This window comes from Amblyomma mixtum, chromosome 3 (assembly GCF_055824585.1).
Source record: "Amblyomma mixtum isolate Tamu chromosome 3, ASM5582458v1, whole genome shotgun sequence".
Lineage (NCBI taxonomy): Eukaryota > Metazoa > Arthropoda > Arachnida > Ixodida > Ixodidae > Amblyomma > Amblyomma mixtum.
The window spans coordinates 308,324,380-308,344,879 of NC_143014.1; the positions used below are offsets into that span (position 1 = coordinate 308,324,380).

The window sequence follows — 20,500 nt, forward strand, 5'->3', positions numbered from 1 at the left end:
GAAGCGGTCTCGAGGGGTCTCCATGCAAACTCCCATAGACAGGCTGCCAGCTTTCCCTCTAGGTAGTAGTAAGAAACTCTATGACATGCGTGGACCGCTTTGCGAGCTCAGCTCTACCCCCCTGGTCTTCACCGAAGACTTTGCTGGTATTCTCATGCAGTTGACGGCGCAACAGGTAGGCGCTGTGGTGGAAAAAGACGAGGACGCCGAAAAGACGAAATGCTAAGTAGAAAACAAAAACTGAAACCACGGTGACTGAAACTGAAAAACCGTGCTGAGGTCTGATTATAGTGTACTAGATATAGGTCTGATTTCATGCACTGCCAGAGGCTGACTTCCGGGACGTGGCCGCTTACTTTCGGTGGTTTCACTCATGGAGGAAAAAAAACTGAGGAGGGAGCGTCCGGCGACAACCTTGAAGCCTCGTCTTAACAAGTAAAGATATAGCAAAAAAAAAATGTGTCCCCCCCCCCCCCCCTTTTGTGATCGCACCACGTGATATCGTGCGGTAAAGTCTAGCCCCGCTGCGCGCGCATGCGCCGATTAGCGCGGCAAACTAACTGTAGATCAACTTCCTTGCTGTAGACGCCCGCGCATCGGGTCGCGCATACGGGCGCACTAAAACATACCGGAATCAAAACATAAAGGACCAGCTCGGAGAGCGAAAAACTGAGGGAGAAAACGACTTCAAAACACTCGGCTTGCGAACGCTGGCCGCATGACATCATGCTCCCTCCTTAGTTTTTTTTCCTCCATGGTTTCACTCAACTCTATGTCGGGCGCTCGATGCGTCATCCAGCCACCTAGTGGAGATCAGTGGCCCGCTCTTGCCTTCTGACTTCCGATCGCCATCGTCATCACACAAACGCGCGCTTAGCGTGTTTCGCGGTTTTTTCCCTTTGTCTCACAGCGCGTCGCAGCGTCGTGGAAGCTCTGTCGGCGAGTCGGTTTCTGCTTGAGACAAAAGGGGACTCGGGAGTGCGCGTGGAACTTGTTGGTAAGTGCACCTTTTTCTACTAACTATTTGAAGCCTGTTTAACAGCACTGAGTAGCAGAATTCCGAAGCTTTAGTTTGTTCTCAAGTTCAGTGCTTGCGGGTTGAGTGCCATACCGCTACCGCGAGAAGCCTACGCTAGCGAAAAGGCTGCGAGGGAGGAAAAAAAAACTTTACAGCTCCTTGGATGTGCAGATATGGTCGAAGACGTAGAACGAGCGTGTGATGTCAAGTCAAAATTATTTACACTGTCTGGTTTTAAAACAGTTACCTCACCAAATAATCTGCTTGTTGATGCCGTTCTTGCTCAGTGCACACTGACAGCAGTTTTCTTTTATGGTGCAGCACAGATAGAGTGTGCAATCTGATAATTCATTCACTGTCGCATTTCACACAGGTGGAGTTTGAATACCTCTTTAGTTTTGTGTATTCTCATATTTCATTAGGTTTACTTTTTTTCTGAAACATCGAGACGTCTTGCTGCATTTATGAAGGAAGCCAGTAGTCATTAAAACCAAGGAAGGCTAATTATATTTCAGGTAAAAAATTATTACAGTGCTAATTTCTCATTGATCAACAGCACCAATAAAAATTTAAAAAAGTTCCTCTATGCTTTTCTTGGCCTCAGTGACTGCAGGCTTTCTTCATATGCATGTCTTAATGAGCCCCTCATTTCTATACCCTTCCCTTCTCATCTTGCTGTGTGTTCATTTAACTGTGCAGAATGACTGCGTGACTGCAGACCCGAACCATTGCTACTGCCATCAAATTCAAGTGTTTCCTGGATGGACATTTTGTTCTGGGCTGAGATCCAAAACACTCGTGCTGTCTTATCTCCAGCTCTAGTTGCCTTGCATTTTTTTTCTCACCACATTGTTGCAGCTTGTCCAGTAATGTGTCATATTGGTGAAGTTTTCATTCAAAGGGTTGCACTGTGAGAATGCTCTTGCTATGTTGAGATTTTTCTTCTATTGTGCGGTGCTTTTAAACCTAATTTGTGCATCTGAACTATTATTAAGTATATCAGTGACTTGTTTGGTGCTATGTCAAGAGTGTAGGTTTTTTTTTTTCTGCAGCTCTCATTTCTTTTCCATTTCCTCTTCAATGCTGTGCCATATCAATGAAGCTTCAGGACTATGAATAAAGCCTTAGCACTCAAAGGGTCATATAGCAGGTTCCTTAATACCAGTGTTGCTATGGTACTTTTGCGATGCCTATAACTGCCTTCTTTATTGCTAAATGCCTTTTGAATGAATTCTTCTGAAGTGCTATGGGATGGGGTAGTTAAGTACTCTGCTTTAATATTTTTTTCGCCAGATCTTGTTTATTATTTTTCACAGCTTCATAAGCTCAGGGATCTGTTAAATCTGTGCAGTTTGCAGGCCGCTATGATGCTACTGGTAAAGGATGCTACTAAAAAAACTCTTCTTCGTTGTGAAGTTCTTTTGGATGTCATGAATATTAAGTGTGTACTGTCATATGTGCCAGTGATAATGTTGTCCTTGCTGAGGGCTCAGATATTTACTTCCTGAGTTTCCTTAATTTATTTTTTCATCCTCAATGGTTAGCTATTTGTACAGTCATGTGTCACTTGTGTGCCCAGGCAACTGTGGACATTACCAGAGCATTAAATTGGGCACATGCTGGGTCCCTCTCACACTGCTTGTTACATTGTCTTTCCATTAAGATTGCCTCTTTTGACAAAAAATGGCTGCTCCAGTCAGTGCAGTCTCAACATATGGCTGAAAACATTTGGCCTAGATTGTGTACTGATATCTGTGAGTTTCACTGGGTTTACTGTTCTGGTGCGGTTTCTCACCTGAGTTACGGGCTTTTACCAAGTGGTGTCAGATCACCGCACATAATTCTTACCAAGCTACTCGTGTCTCTTGTGGTAACAATTGCAACAGTAACTTTGTTTCATGTTTGTTCTTAGCTTGTATAAAGCTCCGTACTAAAGGATTCTTGGCCAGTACTATATGATGTTGCCAGTTTGACTGGGCTGGCTGTTCTGGTACTTTTTCTTTTCTCACCAGAGTTTCAGGTACTGAGCAAGTGCTGCCTAATGATCATACATAATTATTTCATCGAATCTAGTCTTATCTTTTACAGTCACTGATGTGTCAATAACCATGTGTATTCTATGTTTGTTCCTAGATCTCCAAAAAGTGTCCTTGACTTTTAGTTCCTACTCAAGAGTTGTGATTTTAGGTTGCAAAATCATTGCAACAATCTAGTCTTATCTTTTCTAGTTAGCGTTGAATAAGTAACTATGTGTATTTTGTTTTTCCTAAATCCCTGAAAAATATTTTCAGCTTTTAGTTCCCAAAAAAACTAAACCCCATTTATGAGACACTGCTGCTGCAGCCAGTGGCGCTTCTCCGTTGAGCAAAGTTATTTCATTCATTCATGCCTGCATTAATAGTTCAAATGATTAAATTAATGCTGTAGATAAAGCAGCTCATATCTTTTTACTAAGACCTCATTACTTCCCAGTGGTTTTTCCCAATTGGAAATTTTCCAGTCATGCATCTTTAACCAACTGGAACATCGAGTTGAACCTTCCTGCTGGCTCACTTGCAATATGCTACGGACTGTTCATTTGAAGCAAGGCACTAGCTCTTTTACATGGCTAGCAGTCTAGCCATTTGGTAATAGAGGAATCAACTTTGCCTTTACACAATTTGACCATTAGTTTGGAACACAGCTAGGGGACCAACTGGGCAGTCGAACCAAAAGTGATGAAACCAATGGAGTCCTGGAACCAGTTGGATAATTCAGTTTAAATGGCAGAGCAAACTGGACGCCATTTGGAAGCTGAGGGACCAAATTGGACTGGTCATTTGGAATGAGGGATACCAATTGCACTCCCCCATTAGATTACTGAGTCCAGCTGAAAGTTAAGAAACCAGTCGGACTCCCCAATTGGATTTCTGAGTCCAATTGGAATTAGGGAAACCAGTTGGATTCCCCAATTCGTTTCCCTGAGTTCAATTGGGTTCATTTGCCTTCCAATTGAGTCCAATGATTTTTTTTTTACTGGGAAATGCCGAAGTAGCAACTACAATTGCAGTGAAGCGTACCTCCAAAGGACCTTGTTCCACAGCGTCACCTTATCTCGGTTTCTGAAAACAAGCCTGGACAGGAGCTGTATTTTAAAACTCTACGCATGATCAGGTCCTTGAAAATGAAGTGCCTGGCCATCCAAAGCATTCAGGATACGTGTGACATATGTTGCGCGTGGTGGCACGTACCGAGCTCGACTCATTCTATAGTCGAATACAACTTAAGTCTGCAGTGAAGCTCCGCCTATATTCGGGACCGCCGCACAGAATTCCTCCACGACCAAAAAGTAGTCCATTGTTAAAGCTTTTCTCTTCACTTAAACAAGAAGTTAATGAGAAGAAATAAATTAGAACGTCTAGAATTTTGATACCTGGCTTGTCACAGGTTAAAAAACTGATTTCGTTTACCGTTGGAGTTAGGCAGCAAACTAATACAGGATGCCGTGGACCGGGGCCCAGTGTTAAAAAATGGCCACAATGAGTCGGTGGAGTGAAGTTTCAACAGAGTGCAGAAGTAACTCCACGTATGGTTGCTATTGGCGCAGTATGCAATGGCAACGAGTAAACCATCGCATGTACAAGTTAAGCTTCTGATGCAAATCATCTGAAATTCAGGTTTGCTCTCGATCACGCTGGAAGGTCACAACTGACAGACGGTTCTCAATCAACTATACCTTGTGCACAGACCAAAGTTTTCTGCGTCATTAATAGTTAATTGAGGTCGTCTACATGGTCCGGATATTGTTTCTTTATATTTAAACGTGCCCACTCCAACCATGCGCCCGCACAAACCATAGAGGGAAGATGCACGATGCCGCAAGCTGCATTGGTGGCGGCATCAACAATCGCACACATTTCGTCTGTCAATAGCTGTGCCCATGGAGGAAGGAAAACTCCTCAATCTGTTGCTTACATATTCGTTTTTGTGTGTTTCAGTCTGTGAGAAGACGAAGCTTTGCAGAAGGAAATCTATGTGCCTGCAGAGCAAGGATAACTGTATGCCACCCGGTGAATGTCACTTTTGCAGCGTGTGCATGTGAAGACATGGTCCGTCTGTGCGTGTGCCCAAATGCCACTGCGCAGACACGAAAGATTGTAGCTTGTTGACACCTCTACCAGTAACATGAAAGCCGCAGAAGTGCATAACCACAATATAGACAAGTTTGCTTCAATGAAACCTGCCGCAGTTATTCCTTTGAACCTGCTACTTCAACACTTGCATCTGTGTAAGGAGCCAGCGCCACACTGCGGCTACAGAAGACGCAGAGGGTGGCGGAGAAAGAAGAAAAAAAGGAAGTGATACGTGGAAGAGCAGAACGTGCTGGGGAGAGAAGACGAAGAGCGCGGTCGGCGACGGACGTGGACGAGTTCTGCTCGCTCCCCGAGTTCCCAGGCTTGGGCCTCAGCTGCAGATGTCCAGGCCACCAGGCCTGGACAGCAGTCGTCGAGAACCTCAGCCACCAGACCCAGGCGCCACTCTCCCCTCCTGTCTGACAGCTTCTCAACATGGGCCGCCTCTGGCATATCCGTGGCGTACCTGGGCTACCTGACCTGGGGTCCGTGCCTGGAGCCCACAGACATTGACTATTTCCTGCGGTAGCACTGAGGTCGCCGTGGACAACGCCGTCGACCGTGCGTCAACACTGGGACGCTGACACCGGCCTAAAGACTGCCCCGACGCCCAGCCACACCTTCTTGCTCGACGCGCTAGGCTCATCACTGGGACGCTAAAGAAACTTAAGTGTGCCTTTCCTTTTTGACTCTCTCCCAGACCTTTTGCGAGTGCTTTGTTTTGTCTTCCCTGTTTTTTTTTCTTTTGTTGGTTCTTTTCATCTCAGTACTTAAATTAGAGTTTCCTTTCCTCCAAATGCTGCCTCAATTATTTCTTACCTTTAATGCATGAATTTTAACGCGTAAATTTAGCCTGCAATCTTTCCCCTCCCAAATTTTGGCGCCCGTGACAAGACGAGGCCGGCTGTTATCGCTTTGGTATCGTTTTTTTTAGGCACAATGAGCGCGTCCGAGCTTCTGGCGGCAAGAGAGTGCATGGGGCTCCAAGGTGCAGAGTTGCGCGCTTGGGTAGAGTAAAGGTGCACTGAAGAGGAATCTGAACTCGTCTTTTTGCCACGGGAACTCAATCTACACGTTCCGAACATTCTTAGAAACTTCGACGTATTGCCCTCTGTGGCCGATTTCTCTAATTAAATCGAATTAATGTCTGGCTCCAGCCTTTTTTTTTAATTCTCCCCCGTATGGTGGTCGGAGTCGACCAACACGTGGAGTGCCTTTCACCCAGTCCCGTGGCGGCTTGCCGCTCTGCCATTGGGGGAGTAATACGTAGTAATCCGTAGAAGCAAATAGTCCGCGCGTATATTTATTTCTGCGGGCTTATTTTGCGGCTATATTATCTGCGAATGAAACTATTTATTCACGAAAACCTAAAAAACAACATAAAGCGAAAGCAAAGCCTCCAAGCTGGCTGAAAGGCACTCCACATGTTGGTCGACTCCGCCCACCATACGAGGGAGAATTCAAAAAGAAAGGCGGTAGCCAGATGTTAATTCGATTTAATTAGGGAAATCAGCCACACTGTGCAATAAGTCGAAGTTTCTAAGAATGCTCGGAATGTGTAGATCGAGTTCCCACGGCAAAAAGGCGAGTTCAGATTCCTCTTCAGTGCACCTTTAAGAGATCGCGGGATGAGAGAGCCGCTGAGCGTAAAGCTTCCAAACAACTTTTGGAGGAAGAGTCACAGAAATTTACAGTTATGAGTGAGGCTTATGGAGGGCGGGGAGCGACTTGCCGCTGTTGAACCAAATGTTCCCAGGGCCGAACCGTCTGTGCTCATCAACCCTCATGGGCTCATTCCCGTTTTCGACGAAGGTCGTGATGATCTTGACGCATACCTCAAGCGATTTGAGCACGTAGCCACTGATCAGGGTTGGCCGAAAGACAACTGGGCCACGGCGTTGAACCTATACTTGGGAGGAGAAGCTCTTCGTGTTTTCAGAAGATTTGGGAGATTATCGCCGGAAGACTCTGGATTACACAAAAGCTAAGCTAGCGCTTTTGCAATGATTCTGTTTCACGGCAGAGGGGTACCGCGAAAAATTTCGCCATAGTAAGCCCCACGACGGCGCCGGTAGGCAAGTAAGTACTCTACGAGACTATTTAGTTTTTTCGATTGTTGGGTCGAAATGAGAGGACAAGGCAAAACGTTCGAGGAGGTTCGTGACATGATTGTTGCCAAAGAATGTTTGAACAACTGCCACGCGAGGCTTACGATATCCATTCGTGAGCGCAACTGCAAAACAGTCGACGAGATCGTGGTTGCCGCGGATCATTTTGGAGGCCCAGCGGCAAACTAACTTGTTAACTTTCAAAGATAAGTTGGAACCAAACATCCCGAAGACGAAGGACGGTACTACAGGATCCAGATCACAAGTGTGATGCTTTCTGTGCGATAAGGCGGGACACAAAGCATCGAACTGCCGGACGCAGCCGAAACAACCGTACTGCACATTCTGTCGCAAGCAAGGTCATGGTCTTGTAGCCGCAAGAATGCAGGAGATTACGAGGCGTCAGCTTGTTGTATGCATCCTGCCATTCCTCCGGTTGAAGTGTGGCCTCATCTCACCAGTGTGGATGCAGCTTACCGGCCAACTGTTTTCAGTGTCAGCATGCCTGTGCAGCAAGGCGAGCTGTTCGGGCAGCCGGTTTCTGTTTTGAGGGATACTGGTACCAACAGTATCGTGGTGCATAAGGACCTGTTTCCCGAAGCGGCTTTTACTGGTAACAGAGCTACTCTTCTCCTGGCAGATGGCAGAAGTTTGGAGGTCCCAAAGGCGGAGGTGCTGATCTCGTCGCCATATTTATCTGGCAAGTCCATCGCTCGGTGCTTGAAAACTCCACTGTACGACGTCATCATTGGGAATGTACCAGGTGCCTAGGACCCATTTTCCATCAAATGGACGGTGCCACCGAGACATCTGACTGTCCCGAATGGGATAGGAGAGACTGAAGGCTCTGCCGTGCTGGGGACGGCGAAGGTTCCTATGGCATGCAGGGACGTGAGGGGAAAATTTGTGAGGGGAAAGATTGCAGGCTAAATTTACGCGTTAAAATTCATGCATTAAAGGTAATAAATAAACGAGGCGGCATTTGGAGGAAAGGAAACTCTAATTTAAGTACTGAGATGAAAAGAAAGAACAAAAGGAAAAAAAAAACGGAAGACAAAACAAAGCACTCGCGAAAGGTCTGGGAGAGAGTCAAAAAGGAAAGGCACACTTAAGTTTCTTTTGCGTCCCAGTGATGAGCCTGGTGCATCAAGCGAGGAGGTGTGGCTGGGCATCGGGGCAATCTTTAGGCCAGTGTCAGCGTCCCACTGTTGACGCACAGTCGACGGCGTTGTCCACGGCGGCCTCAACGCTGCCGCAGGAAATAGTCAATGTCTGTGGGCTCCGGGCACAGCCCCCAGGTCAGGTAGCCCAGGTACGCCACGGAGATGCCAGAGGCGGCCCGTGTTGAGAAGCTGTCAGACAGGAGGGGAGAGTGGCGCCTGGGTCTGGTGGCTGAGGCTCTCGACGCCGGCTGTCCAGGTCTGGTGGCCCGGATGTCTGCGGCTGAGGCCCAAGCCTGGGAGCTCGGGGAGCCAGCAGAACTTGTTGTTGTTGTTGTTGTTGTTGCCTTGGTGGCATGGCACATACCCACGGTGGGGGATTGGCCAGGGTTCAGTGAGGAGAGCCCAAAGAAGGCAAATTGGTGCCAAGCTAATAGATTACCTTTTGGTGCCAAGATAATGATTAACTCGTCCGCGTCCGTCGCTGACCCCACTCTTCCTCTTCTCCCCCCAGCACGCTCTGTTCTGCCACATATCATTTCCTTTTTGTCTTCTTCCTCCGCCACCCCATGCATCTTCTGTCGCCGCAGTGTGGCGCTGGCTCCTTACAATCTGTGGGAAAATGGACACATTAGGCTGTAAAGTTGTAATTGGCGTTAATTTATGTATATTCATTAGGTGTGTGGCTCCAGCCATGCCCATCTCACTGACTGGGTCGCCAGTGAGCTTTCCATGTCTTATTTTTCTTGTAGCAGGCTTTAGCAAATAGAGCACATATGTGGAGATTGCGCCATTTGCATTTCTTCTTGGTTGTCTGCGTTCTTCTGTGTTCGTAATCACATAGTAAATGCAACAATTAGTTCTTTTGCAGTCTATAGCATTGTCGTGAAAAGGGTGATGCTCTAAGAATTCTGTGGTGATTTGTGTGATAACGGTTCATGGTGCATTAATTATGTTGACTTGTGGAAGCTGGTGAATCATATCTCAATGGCGGTACCTCTAGCCAGGAGTTTAGGCCGAAAACTGGTGCAAAGAGCTTCATTACGGAATATCGCCAGGCTTTTTTTGCATATAGAAGTCGTCCCCTTCTCCATGTTTGCATGGCATACAAGAAAAAAAATTCTTTTTTTGCGTCACAGTGCCACTAAGAGGAATGAAAAATGCATGCTAGTCTTCGATTGTGCTAAATGGTCTACTTTCAAATTGCTTTTTTTGTTGGGCCTGTTTTCTTTGCTCTTGTTTTGCAGGCGTTGGACTGAGTACCCGTAAGCAAAGGAAGAGCATTCCAGAGGACGAACTGCAGCCAGTCTATGCCAACCCATAGCATGATACTCCTGTCCTGTAAAATATGTATTCGGGGGTGTCTTGTACCACGCACCAAGAGATCTCTCCTAGATAAATAGATAACTGTTGGCATCCCATTTGTATCAGGTCTGTGGCGAGTGCCACCTCGCCTAATGAGTTAAAGTTGTTCATTGTTTTATTTTTCTACTGGCCATTCCTATTTGTAAGCTCTGGATGCTGTTCTGTTTATTTTTTCCTATTCAAGTGTATCTTTTGTATTCTACTCATTATTCCTTTGATTTCTGTGATGTGTTGTGCAGTTTTTTTATTCTGATGTTTCTTGGAGTCTGAGGGCACATTAGCCATTGTGTGCTTTTGTGAGTTCCTTGGAAGTAACATACTAGCTTCTCTAGGGTGACATCTTGTCCTGCCTTTCTTAGTTGTGACAATGCCTCTTCTTCTTGCCATACTTTTATTTATATCATATGTGCTTTTTATTTGTTATTTGGCATCATATTTTTCTGGGAAGTTTCAGATGAAAAGACTGTATAAAAGTAAGCCAGGAGTCATTTTTGCAGCAAAGTTGGATATTCGGCTTGAAATCACTACTGAAGCATTCTTTTCTTTTTTGAGCAAGTTCGATGTTTGGTAGTGCATGTATTTCTCCCATCGCGAATTGAAAATACTTTATTGATTTTGTATTGGCTGGCTGTAATCCATGAATATTACCATATTTTTATGTTTGATCATACCTGGAATCGGAAGGCATCTCTTCCTGACCTACGTACTGTGTTGCTACGTATCACGACGGCGACCATTATTCAACAGCCACAAACATAGTCACGTGGCGTCAGAAGTAAAAATTTTTTGGTAGCAAGGCATAACGTCGCAGTATAAGCTGGCAGTTGGTCAATGCCATGGTATAGAAAACCTTAATGTTGTCCTTGGTTGCGACAGTAAATCGTTCCTCCTCTCTGCTGTCGGCAACAAAGGAGGCAGAAAAATCTAAGCGTGCACTGTCATTGCAAAAACACAGATCATAATGTGAGCCTGAGGCCGGACTCGCACACGACTTGCGTCACGATCTGAATTTGAGTCTGTATACAACTCGCTCACCAGCCAGATAATCATCTGAATATGAGCCTAAGTATCTCTCCTCATGATCCAGTCCGTTGGTCTAGGACTGCATTATATGTATTCAATACACAAAGCATTTAAACAATGCTGGTGAGGCCTTGGAGACTTTTTATGCTGCTGCGCTTTGTTTTAAAATTGCAGGCATGAGAAGCAGTATTAGGAGGATGCAGAGTACATGCTCGAGGAAGAACCTTTCAATACAACCTACTGCTACGAACATATGCAGAACCTTGCCTTCACTTAAGTGTGTGTGCAAAATTGGGTGCATAAGGACCCATCAGTCTTTGCCAAGCAAACTATCCGGACCAGCTGTGCTAAAAATACCACAAGTGGCATTTCACTTCAGCTGGTAGAAAACATCAGTTTCAAAAATTTATACTCTCTCTTTACTGCACATTGTCGTTGCACTTCTTTTTCTCTATCCATATCCTTTTACATTTTAGGCTTGCAGAACAAAGATTACAGTGTGTGTAGTCAGGCGTGGATTTTGCGCATTGCCATTTACACAAAAGCACAGACCCGCTGCTTGTGGCATTTGTGTTTGTTTTTTAATAACGCTTATTTGTTTTCCATTGTTTTGCAGGCCGTAACCGATAAGCCACTGTGTACAAGATTCCAGAGGAAGGAACCTTCAATACCGCGCCTGCCAGCCTTCCAGGACGGCATATATAATGTTGAGCTAGAAAATTGCATGTGCAATGATCTCAGTGCACTGTGTCTGTGTAAAAAGTGAGGTGGAAGTATTTTTAATGATTTTGCTTGAATGACAGTGATTCAAATGATAAGGAAAATGGGGACTGGCCTCAAAACAAAAATTTATTTTGTGAACTCAATTCAAAAAAATTCTTGTTACTTTCACAGGAATGGCATTATTCTTGGGATGGAGAGGGAAGGAGGGAATAAAAATAGGCACCAAGATCTTTCTTCTTCTTAGCTCAAGAGTTGTGTAGCAGAACTCATTGGCGTGCAGTGGTTGAACATTTTAAATTAAGCTCTCAATGAGATTCCCATTTCAGTCGGGGTACTAACGGAACACACATAATGGAACCACATAAAGCAATCAAGTGAAGCCTGCAGCGTGTGTACTCTTGTGGTAGACGTTTAGAGTCGTATAATTTGGTCACTCAGAGGCTGAATGGCTGTGGGGGTTATAACATTTAGGGGATGTTGCATATTTTTGTAAGAAAGCCTGTGCCGGTGTCAGTCGGACATTGCATATCGCTTTTTGTACAGTAACCTTGGGACATGGAGAATTGAAAAAAATACCACATGAAAACTTCACGTGTCACATCGCATGAAAGCTAAAAATGCAATTATGCGGGTACTTCTATGATCGTTCTGTTATGATGAAATGTTTTTTTTTTCATTTATATGATATTCTTTTATTTTTCGATCAAAGCAGAAACATCAAGGTTGGAAATTGCACGCATTGAAACTTTTATCGTTTTGTACACCTATGTTCGACACATCAATCTTTATCCCGATTTTTGTGCTTTATCACCTTGAATCTATGAATGCTTGCTTATATGTAATTCAGTGTAACTCCACCACTTTCCACTCCTGGTTGGGGCATTGTGAAGACTGTAGTTCTGCAAAACCTGTGCTGTATTGTGTGGTGAATTTTATATTCTATTGTACTTGCCGCTGTTTGCTGGTTTTTTGGCGTCCTTTTGGCTTTGCTGAAGAGTACACTATGATTCCTTGTGGTTGGTCACATGTGACTGCCCTCATATTGTCTTTGCACATAACATTACTGACTCTGTCCAAACTATATTCATTGCTGTGTTAATATAGCCTGCATTCTGACAGCTTTCATTTCGTTTTGAGGCCTTTTTAAGAGCAGGTTACATTGGGCTGTATGTTGTGTGCCATGACAATGTTTGTTTTAGTTTTATAACAATACTGAATGTTGATCTACACACCTGGAATTCATAGTTTATAGATTTCATTTCATGGTGGTGGTATGTGCTTTTATTTGTCTTTGAGGTGGAAATTGTTTTGTTATGATGCGATGCCATTTAAAAAACTTGGCCTATGCTTTTTTTTTAATCTGTGTGCTCTAGTGGAGCTATACACTGTTGCTCAATGCAGCACTAGTTTTACCAGATGTACTGATCCCCAGTGTTCGTTTTTAGTTTTGCCCAAATGGTTCCCTTGCGTCACAAAGTCTCCGTAAATTGAGTATAGTGCTGCTGTGATTTCTGCTCAGAATAATGCAACAACTGATCACAAGTCGCACTTTTATTCGCTGTTTTTTCGCCACATTCACTATCCCTGCATAGTAGCCTAGAGATTGGAGTGTGCATCTCGCATGTTGGATGTGTCGAGTTGGATTCCCTGTGCCACTGGGTACCCACCAGTGGTACTAGATGCAAGTTTTTGCCCTGGCATCTGCTGGATGGAATGCCTGGAAATTAATCTTAGACCCCCCCCCCCTCTTGTGTTAACGAAAGTGCCTTGTGCCATGGTGCGCTTTGACCAAAGCTGCCCTTGCGTCATACATATTCATCATTGTCATCATCAAATCTCACTCTCGTTGCTTTCCAATGAGCTCACCTCATCAGCATGTTCTCAGGGATGGACTTCTTCTGTGCCGTCCATGGTGTTAGGGAAAGCTGGTCATCTGAAACCCCTTTCAGAGCAGTGTATTAAGAAACTCAATCACGAGAGTGTCTTCCTTTTTTTCCCCCCTGATTTCTCGTCCTAAAATTTTAGATACGGGTGTTACATAAGTAAATATGGTATACTTTTAGTGCACTTAAGACAGAGTAGTGTACAGTTTCAGATGTGCTTCTACTCTATTAATTGCACTCTTGGAAACTGTGGAGGCATGTTGGGCATATTGGCAGCATTTGTGGGCAGCTGTAAGCTATGCTTTTGTACTAGTAGCTATGCTCTGAAAGTTTTTGTTTTCTGTGCGCAGTCCAACGGGTATACAAGGTTAATTAAAAAATGAGTGCTCGGTCAATGTGTTATGTTATTAAGAACAACTGACTCTTGTTCTTAAGCCTGTTTAGACAGACCTGTACTGCCCTTCCCCTGAAGCCAGAAATCGTGCATGTTCATTCGTGAATGCAATGGCTTACTCATTTCCAACAGGTCTATAAATTTGTAGGCAATTGTCAGTTTTTCATCAGCATAAGCATAGTAGTCGTCTGCATGCAGAAAAAAAAGTCCGGAGTGTTTGCTCTGGAACCCACTTCATTTCAAGCTTGCCCTACTGTGTTTACACAATCTGGAAGGGCTGTTTTACAAGTGTGTATTACATATTCGCCACCTCATGCAGAGAACACCAGGTCAGCTTTTGCATGCGTAATCTTCTGTCTTAATGGATACAATCTGGCTTTCCAATGCAGGTTTGAGCTCCAGGGATCACAAACATGGTGGACCTTTATCGCAGATCTCACCAGGTTAGAATCTGCAGTTTTTCTCCATATATGCTTGAAGGTTGTCCTTCAAAGAGCAATCTGTAGGATACAGAAGCTTTCATATATGCTTTAATGAAGGTTGTCTTTCAAAGAACAGTGTTTAGGATACGGAAGTTTAATTTATTGAGCTATGGTGGCATCTGCCTTCGATATTCTGGAAAGATGTTTTACATGATATGTGAACTATGCTCACTGAACTGACTCCGCTTTGAGTTCTGTTCATTGATGCAAGAAAATGTACAAGGAACCAAGGCTTCCCCAGGCTTTTGGCCTTTAGCCTCGCCTTCCTTAGACCAAATAAAACCAAAAAATTCCATATTGCTTTGGGCTCAGCGTAGCTGATTGCCACTTGTTTAGTTAATAACCCTTTCCAGTCTAGTGTGCTTTCCACAGTAACTACTACACCAGTCAGCATTCTTTTGGTCCTTCTACCCCCCCCCCCCCCCCCCCCCGTCGATGAAAGGGACTGCCACGTCAAGATTTGGTTAACTTGTTTAGAGTGTGGTACCTTGTTGGTAGAGGCCAAGCTTCCTCTTGCCAGTCTTGCAAGAAAAAACATCGTCACCCTTCTGCCTCCTTTAAATATTATCTCATTCCATGCAGCGCGCAGTCCTTGTTGAAGGGGGCATATAGTTGTCTTCTTAACTAAAGTCATCTTTTTTTCTACAAAGTCATTAGACAACTTTCAATAACATTCACCTTCTGGAATGGAACTCGTACCATGATTTTTTGGCACCATTTAAGGAATTTAAAACCATGTGATCAAAAAAAATAATTTTGCATCACTGTAGGGAGCTATTCTTGGAAGGAACGACAAATAATTAATTTGTGGGCTGCAGTAATTCCAACCAGATGGTGTGAAATTTTTCCTACAGAAATAGCACGTAAAACGGTGTCGGGCCATGCCCTCAACAGAACGGACGTGCAATTTTCCGCTGCTAGGCACTGTGTCGCAGACAACTGGAATGGGTTAAAGGTGCACTAAAGAGAAATCTGTACTCGTCTTTTTACCACGGGAACTTGATCTACGTGTTCCAAGCATTCTTAGAAACTTCGAATATTTGTCTTGTGTGGCCGATTTCCTTAATGAATTTAATGTCCGGCTCCCGCATATTTTTGAACTCACTGCTGAGTGTAGGAGGAGTCAGCTAACCCTTCAGCCAATCCCATGGTGGCTTGCCGCTCTGTCATCAGTGGAGTGATATGTAGCGATCGGCAAAAGCAGAGTCCACGTGTATTTTTATTTCCATGGGCCTAATTTCCAGCTATGTAGTCTCTGACTGGATCTCTTTATTCACGGAAACCTAAACAACAAAATAAAAGCGAAAATCAAGCCACCTTTCGAGTGCTGAAAGGCGCTCCACGTGTTAGTTGAGACCTCCTACCTTCATCGGCGACTAAAGGCAGGAGCAGGGATGTTTAATCCCATTTAAATTAGAGAAATTGGCCGCACAGGACAATATTTCAAAGTTTTTAAGATTGCTCAGGGCGTGTAGATGAAGCTTCCTTAGTAAAGATACGAGTTCAGATTCCTCTCTAGTGCACCTTGAAGCCCACTTGGGTGGACTTTGGTGTGTCTGTCATGATGCCTGTAATGTAAGTGCTAATGTAAGTGCTAGGGTCAAATGCAGCAACTTTCTATGAATTACAAAGGCTGCCATATTTTTTTAGTAGCGATAATATTTCTTGGAGCCTAAATGCTTTTTTTTACCTGCATGCAGAATTTATTGTAGGGATATCTTCTTTCAGGCCTGAGTTCTCGCTAAGGATGATCTGTTGAATATAAAACTTTTGATAGGCATCCACAGCTTTTGATGAGTGTGTCTATTGCATTCAACTTTTATTCCTAATTCCAAGTGAGCTGTTGATTGTTGGTTCATGCATTTTATTTAAAGTACTCTACCTGTGCTACGCAGGTTCAGTCGTCACACAGAGTGACAATGGCGCACCTGCTGCGCAAGATTCAACCAGTGAAAGGCACCCTGCGAGCCACTGCATGGAATCTACTCCTTCTGGCATGGGTAACCACTGTGGTAAATGCCCAGGAAATAAGCTCCACAAATGCACCCAATGCAACAAGGGATTCAGAAGAAGATACCAGCTAGTGCGGCATCTCAGAGTCCATACTGGCGACCGTCCATACCATTGTAACGACTGTGGTAGCAGCTTTGCCCTAAAGGGCACTCTGAAGCAACACCAGAGCATTCACACAGGCGACCGCCCATACCCTTGTGACATCTGTGGAAGCAGCTTTGCATCAAAAAATCACCTGGTGCTACACCAGCGCACTCACACTGGTGAACGTCCTTACCGTTGCGCCCACTGTGATAGGAGCTTTGCACAGAGTAGCAGCTTAGTGCGACATCAGCGCACGCACACAGGAGAGCGTCCCTACCATTGTGACCACTGTGGTAGAAGCTTTGCAGACAGGGGTGTCCTGGTGGCACACATCCGTACTCACACGGGTGAAAAGCCTTTTCAGTGCCAGCTGTGCCCCATGACTTTTGCGGTACGCGCAGTCCTTTTGCGTCATGTTAGATCCCATAAGGGCGAAAAGCCCTTCCAATGTGACTTATGTAAAAAAAAATTCAGTGACAAGAGAAACATGATAAGCCACAGAAAGGCGCATCACAAAGAATAGCAATGGTTCGTGATGGCCGTAGTCAGTACTTTTGCTAAATACCTACCATTTTGTATGCAAGCTAACGAGATTAAGTTTTTGGGGAATGATTTATTTTTTGTGTTCAAATGCTTATCCGCACAATACTTGGCCGTTCTCTTATGATTCATGTACAGGTACCCCAAAAGGAATACGGAGCATGCGAGCGCTGGCCGAAATGGAAAAAACTGCATGCCAGTGCGCTCTATTAGCAGATGCGCAGCAAAGAGCGAAGGGGCGTCGGCACATCCTACTGACCCATCTCGATAACTTGATGCTCGCGTAATCGCCGCCACTAGTGAGGTTGCACTGCTACCATCAGGGCTCGCCAGAGGGACTTTCAATACATCATGCAAGCGTTTGTTGTTTGTCCGCGCCGTGTAGAAAGTGGCGTTCGGCAGGTTGCACTTTTTGCTTTTTCAGGAATACCACCATATTCAGCCTGCGAGACTGCCGTGGCTCGCTCTCCGCTTCGCGGTGCGTTTGTGACAGTGAAAACTGAGCAAACTTCACGAACGACACAAAAAGGGAAGACAAGACACAGACGCTGATATAACGTCTTACCCTGATCGTCTTCCCTTTCTGCATTCGTCATGAAGTTCGCGGTGCTTTTATCGTGATGAACAAGCTCATGATGTGTTCGTCGAGTTAGTGCGCGAGCTATAGATGCTTCGTCCGTCGGTTTTGCAAGTGTGATCAACTTTTTCTTGGTTCAAGGAAGTGCATGAAAAAAGAACATTCATGTGTTGCCTTCGTTGTTTTCATTATAAATACAGGGGCTCAACAGTATAGCAACTAAACTAATTAAGGATCGCTTCCCTTGCCCCAAATTTGGCTTCTTACAATGGAGCAAAAAAGAAAAACAAAAAACGAGCTTGTCTCTAATTTAGTCCTCCCCTATCGGCTATATTTTGCAAACATGCAAAGGAGAAAAGGGCAACAGGGTGGAGGGGATTAAAAAAAACAACTTCCAAAGGCACTTTTCATGCAAACTTAAAGTTTAATGACGGGTGAAGCTCCCGCTGATGTTAATGACATCGACCATGTGTCGAGGAAGGGGCTCGTATAATGAGTCGACGTATCTGGGTTACTCTCGAAGGTTGTCCAGTGTAAGAAAGTGAATTTGTGTGGAAGAAAATGGTCTTGAATTATTAGCCCACTTGCTATGCCGTTGAGCACCTATTTTTATCAAAGACAGCACATGCATGCTATTGTTTTTGTTTTTTTGTTTCTCATGTGTTCCCTAGAGCGAAGCAAAGTTGTCACCGCATTTGCCAAAATGTTGCTCGAGTGCTTATGCTCGTCAGCGCACAAACTCGCCGCCATGTGTAGCACAAACTGTGTAGCTGCTCCACAGACAAAGATAATGCAGGTCCTGACAAAGCATAAAGCGCCCGGTGCCGATGGCAAACATTTCTGCACGGCCCAGACGAACAACACATGATGAGGTATTGAAAGCACCCCTGGCGGGCAGGGATGGTAGCAGGCGATAACATGAGCATCAAGTTATCGAGATGGGTCAGCCGGATGTGCCGACGCCCCTTCGTTCTTTGCCGCGCATCTGCTGATAGAGCGCGCTGGCATGCAGTTTTTTCCATTTCTGCCATTGCTCGCGTGCTCCGTATTACTTTTGGGGCACCTGTACATCATGTTTTCCAATAATATCTTTCAAGTCGTGTTTCATGTGTTTCTTGATGCATTGTTTGAGATTACCGGTGGAATTTTTATTTTTTTGAGGTTGTAACGGACATCTGTGTGGGCATTTCTGGTGGCTTATGCATGTTGTGCTTTGTTGCGTGAAACAAAGAGTGAGGGGCAAGCTTGCCGAAAATTGAGCTATTTTTTTTTCTTTCCGAACAATGTTAGTCATATAGTTGAGAAGAACTTCTATTTGGGCTAGATGGTTCATTGTACTCGAGAAAAGAAAAACAGTAGGGCTGAAAAACACACACACAGCTGAAGAACGACGTAGGACAAGCGCTGTGTCCTACCCTGAGTGCTTGTCTTACGTTGTTCTTCAGCTGTGTGTGTGTTTTTCGGCACTACTGTTTTTCCTTCCTCGAATATTAGTCATGGGTGTCTAACAGCTGCAAAGCTCTAAAGAGAGGCTGAATAGCCTTTATTGTAATAAGGAAAGCCAAGGCGCTGGTATATGTTTTTGCTTTTGTGATGTGAAACCAATGTAAATTATTAGCTGACTGGTTACGTGTTACTGCTTGTTGAAGTGAGCACATTTCATTTCATAGTTTTCGCTTGCATTTAGGCTTTCCATATAGATTGATTTTGGGCTTGAGTGTGGCAGGTTTTGTTTGTAATGGTACAATTTTTTCAGCTGCATCATAATTCCTTGGTGATATTGTCTATAATTTTGGTATTGTATTTCTAAAGTGCATTTGATTTTTGGCACTGTTTGCAAGACATTACCAAATATCCAAGTATATATGTACTGCGTGGTTTTTGCTAGGTGTTCAACACAACCAGTCAACTTTTCATAGCTGCTCAACCAGCTGTGGTGTTTCTGTGATTAACGAAATGCTAGTCATATTTCTTATTGTAGTTTTAGTTTTTAATGCTTATTCAAGATTTAATGCTTGTTGCTTACCAGTTAACTTGCTGCAGGTGCATCTAGTTATGAACTTTTAGTCTTGTGTTCCTTCAATATCAATGCCTTTGTTTTACACTTTGTTGTTGATACTAGTCATTTAATCTTAAATGGTCCCGTTTTTGCTTTTTGTGAATGATATATAATGAGTCCTACGTGTTAACTGGTAGGCAGTTCACCTAATCTTGTCTTGGTTCAACTTGGAGCTATTCAGAGTGCAATTTTTGTTTTTCAGCAAGCCTAGAGGCTATGTTCTTGTATTTTTTTGGTGCCAATTTGGCATTCTTATGAACATGTTTCTTATGTACTATGCCTGTGCCTCGTAAATTCTGGCGCATCATAAATCCTGGCTTTCAACCCGACATTTTGCTTTCCAACAGCGACGGCGTCATAATTAGAGAGTGTGAATGTGCTCAGGTTTTCAACGACGCCTTCTCATTAGTATTCACCAAAGAAGACATTAGCTCATTCCCTGACTTAGATATAATCCAAGATATTTGCATGCCTGAAATAGTTATTAATGAAATGGGTGTTTTAGCTTTATTAAACAATCTTAAAATAACTAATAGTTCGGATCACCTCGGTTTCAACAATAAGTTGCTGAAGAACACATCCCAAAGCATGAGTGCTGTGTTGTCCTGTTTGTTTTCACAATCATTTTCACAGGGATTAATTCCTAATGACTGGCGGGTAGCCAAAGTAATACCTATAGCGTTCCTCTCCATTTAAATATCGACCCATCTCGTTAACCAGCACTGTTTGCAAACTCCTTGAACATATCATTCACAGCCAAGTCATCAGCTATCTCGAAGATCATAACAATATTTTCAATTATCAGCACGGTTTTCGCAAGGGACTTTCTTGTGATACTCAATTAGCTGGCTTTATTAATGACTTACAATTATCACTTGACGCAGGCTTTCAGGTCGACGCAGTGTTCCTGGATTACTCAAAAGCTTTCGATCGGGTTCCTCATCAAAGACTTCTACTGA

General features: G+C 44.2%; 2 protein-coding genes across 2 annotated transcripts in view; both read left to right on the forward strand.

Annotated features, from left to right (window-relative positions):
• The window catches only part of LOC149355543 (valine--tRNA ligase, mitochondrial-like), a 402,426-nt gene that overhangs the window by 270,911 nt on the left and 111,015 nt on the right, over window positions 1-20,500 (forward strand). The gene's annotated exons all lie outside the window — the stretch shown is intronic.
• Window positions 9,041-17,013, forward strand: LOC149355548 (uncharacterized). The gene is made up of 3 exons (XM_089577665.1): window positions 9,041-13,234; window positions 14,174-14,229; window positions 16,164-17,013. Exons 1-3 carry the CDS (start codon window positions 13,131-13,133, stop codon window positions 16,886-16,888), a joined length of 885 nt encoding a protein of 294 aa, XP_089433791.1. The 5' UTR covers window positions 9,041-13,130; the 3' UTR covers window positions 16,889-17,013.

Excerpts from the sequence above, each read along its gene's own strand:
- LOC149355548 (XM_089577665.1), top strand. The coding sequence starts at position 13,131 with ATGTTGGATGTGTCGAGTTGGATTCCCTGTGCCACTGGGTACCCACCA. Across the intron at positions 13,235-14,173 it reads TGGATGGAATGCCTGGAAAT|AGGTTTGAGCTCCAGGGATC; the intron begins TAATCTTAGACC and ends GCTTTCCAATGC. Across the intron at positions 14,230-16,163 it reads TTTATCGCAGATCTCACCAG|GTTCAGTCGTCACACAGAGT; the intron begins GTTAGAATCTGC and ends TGTGCTACGCAG.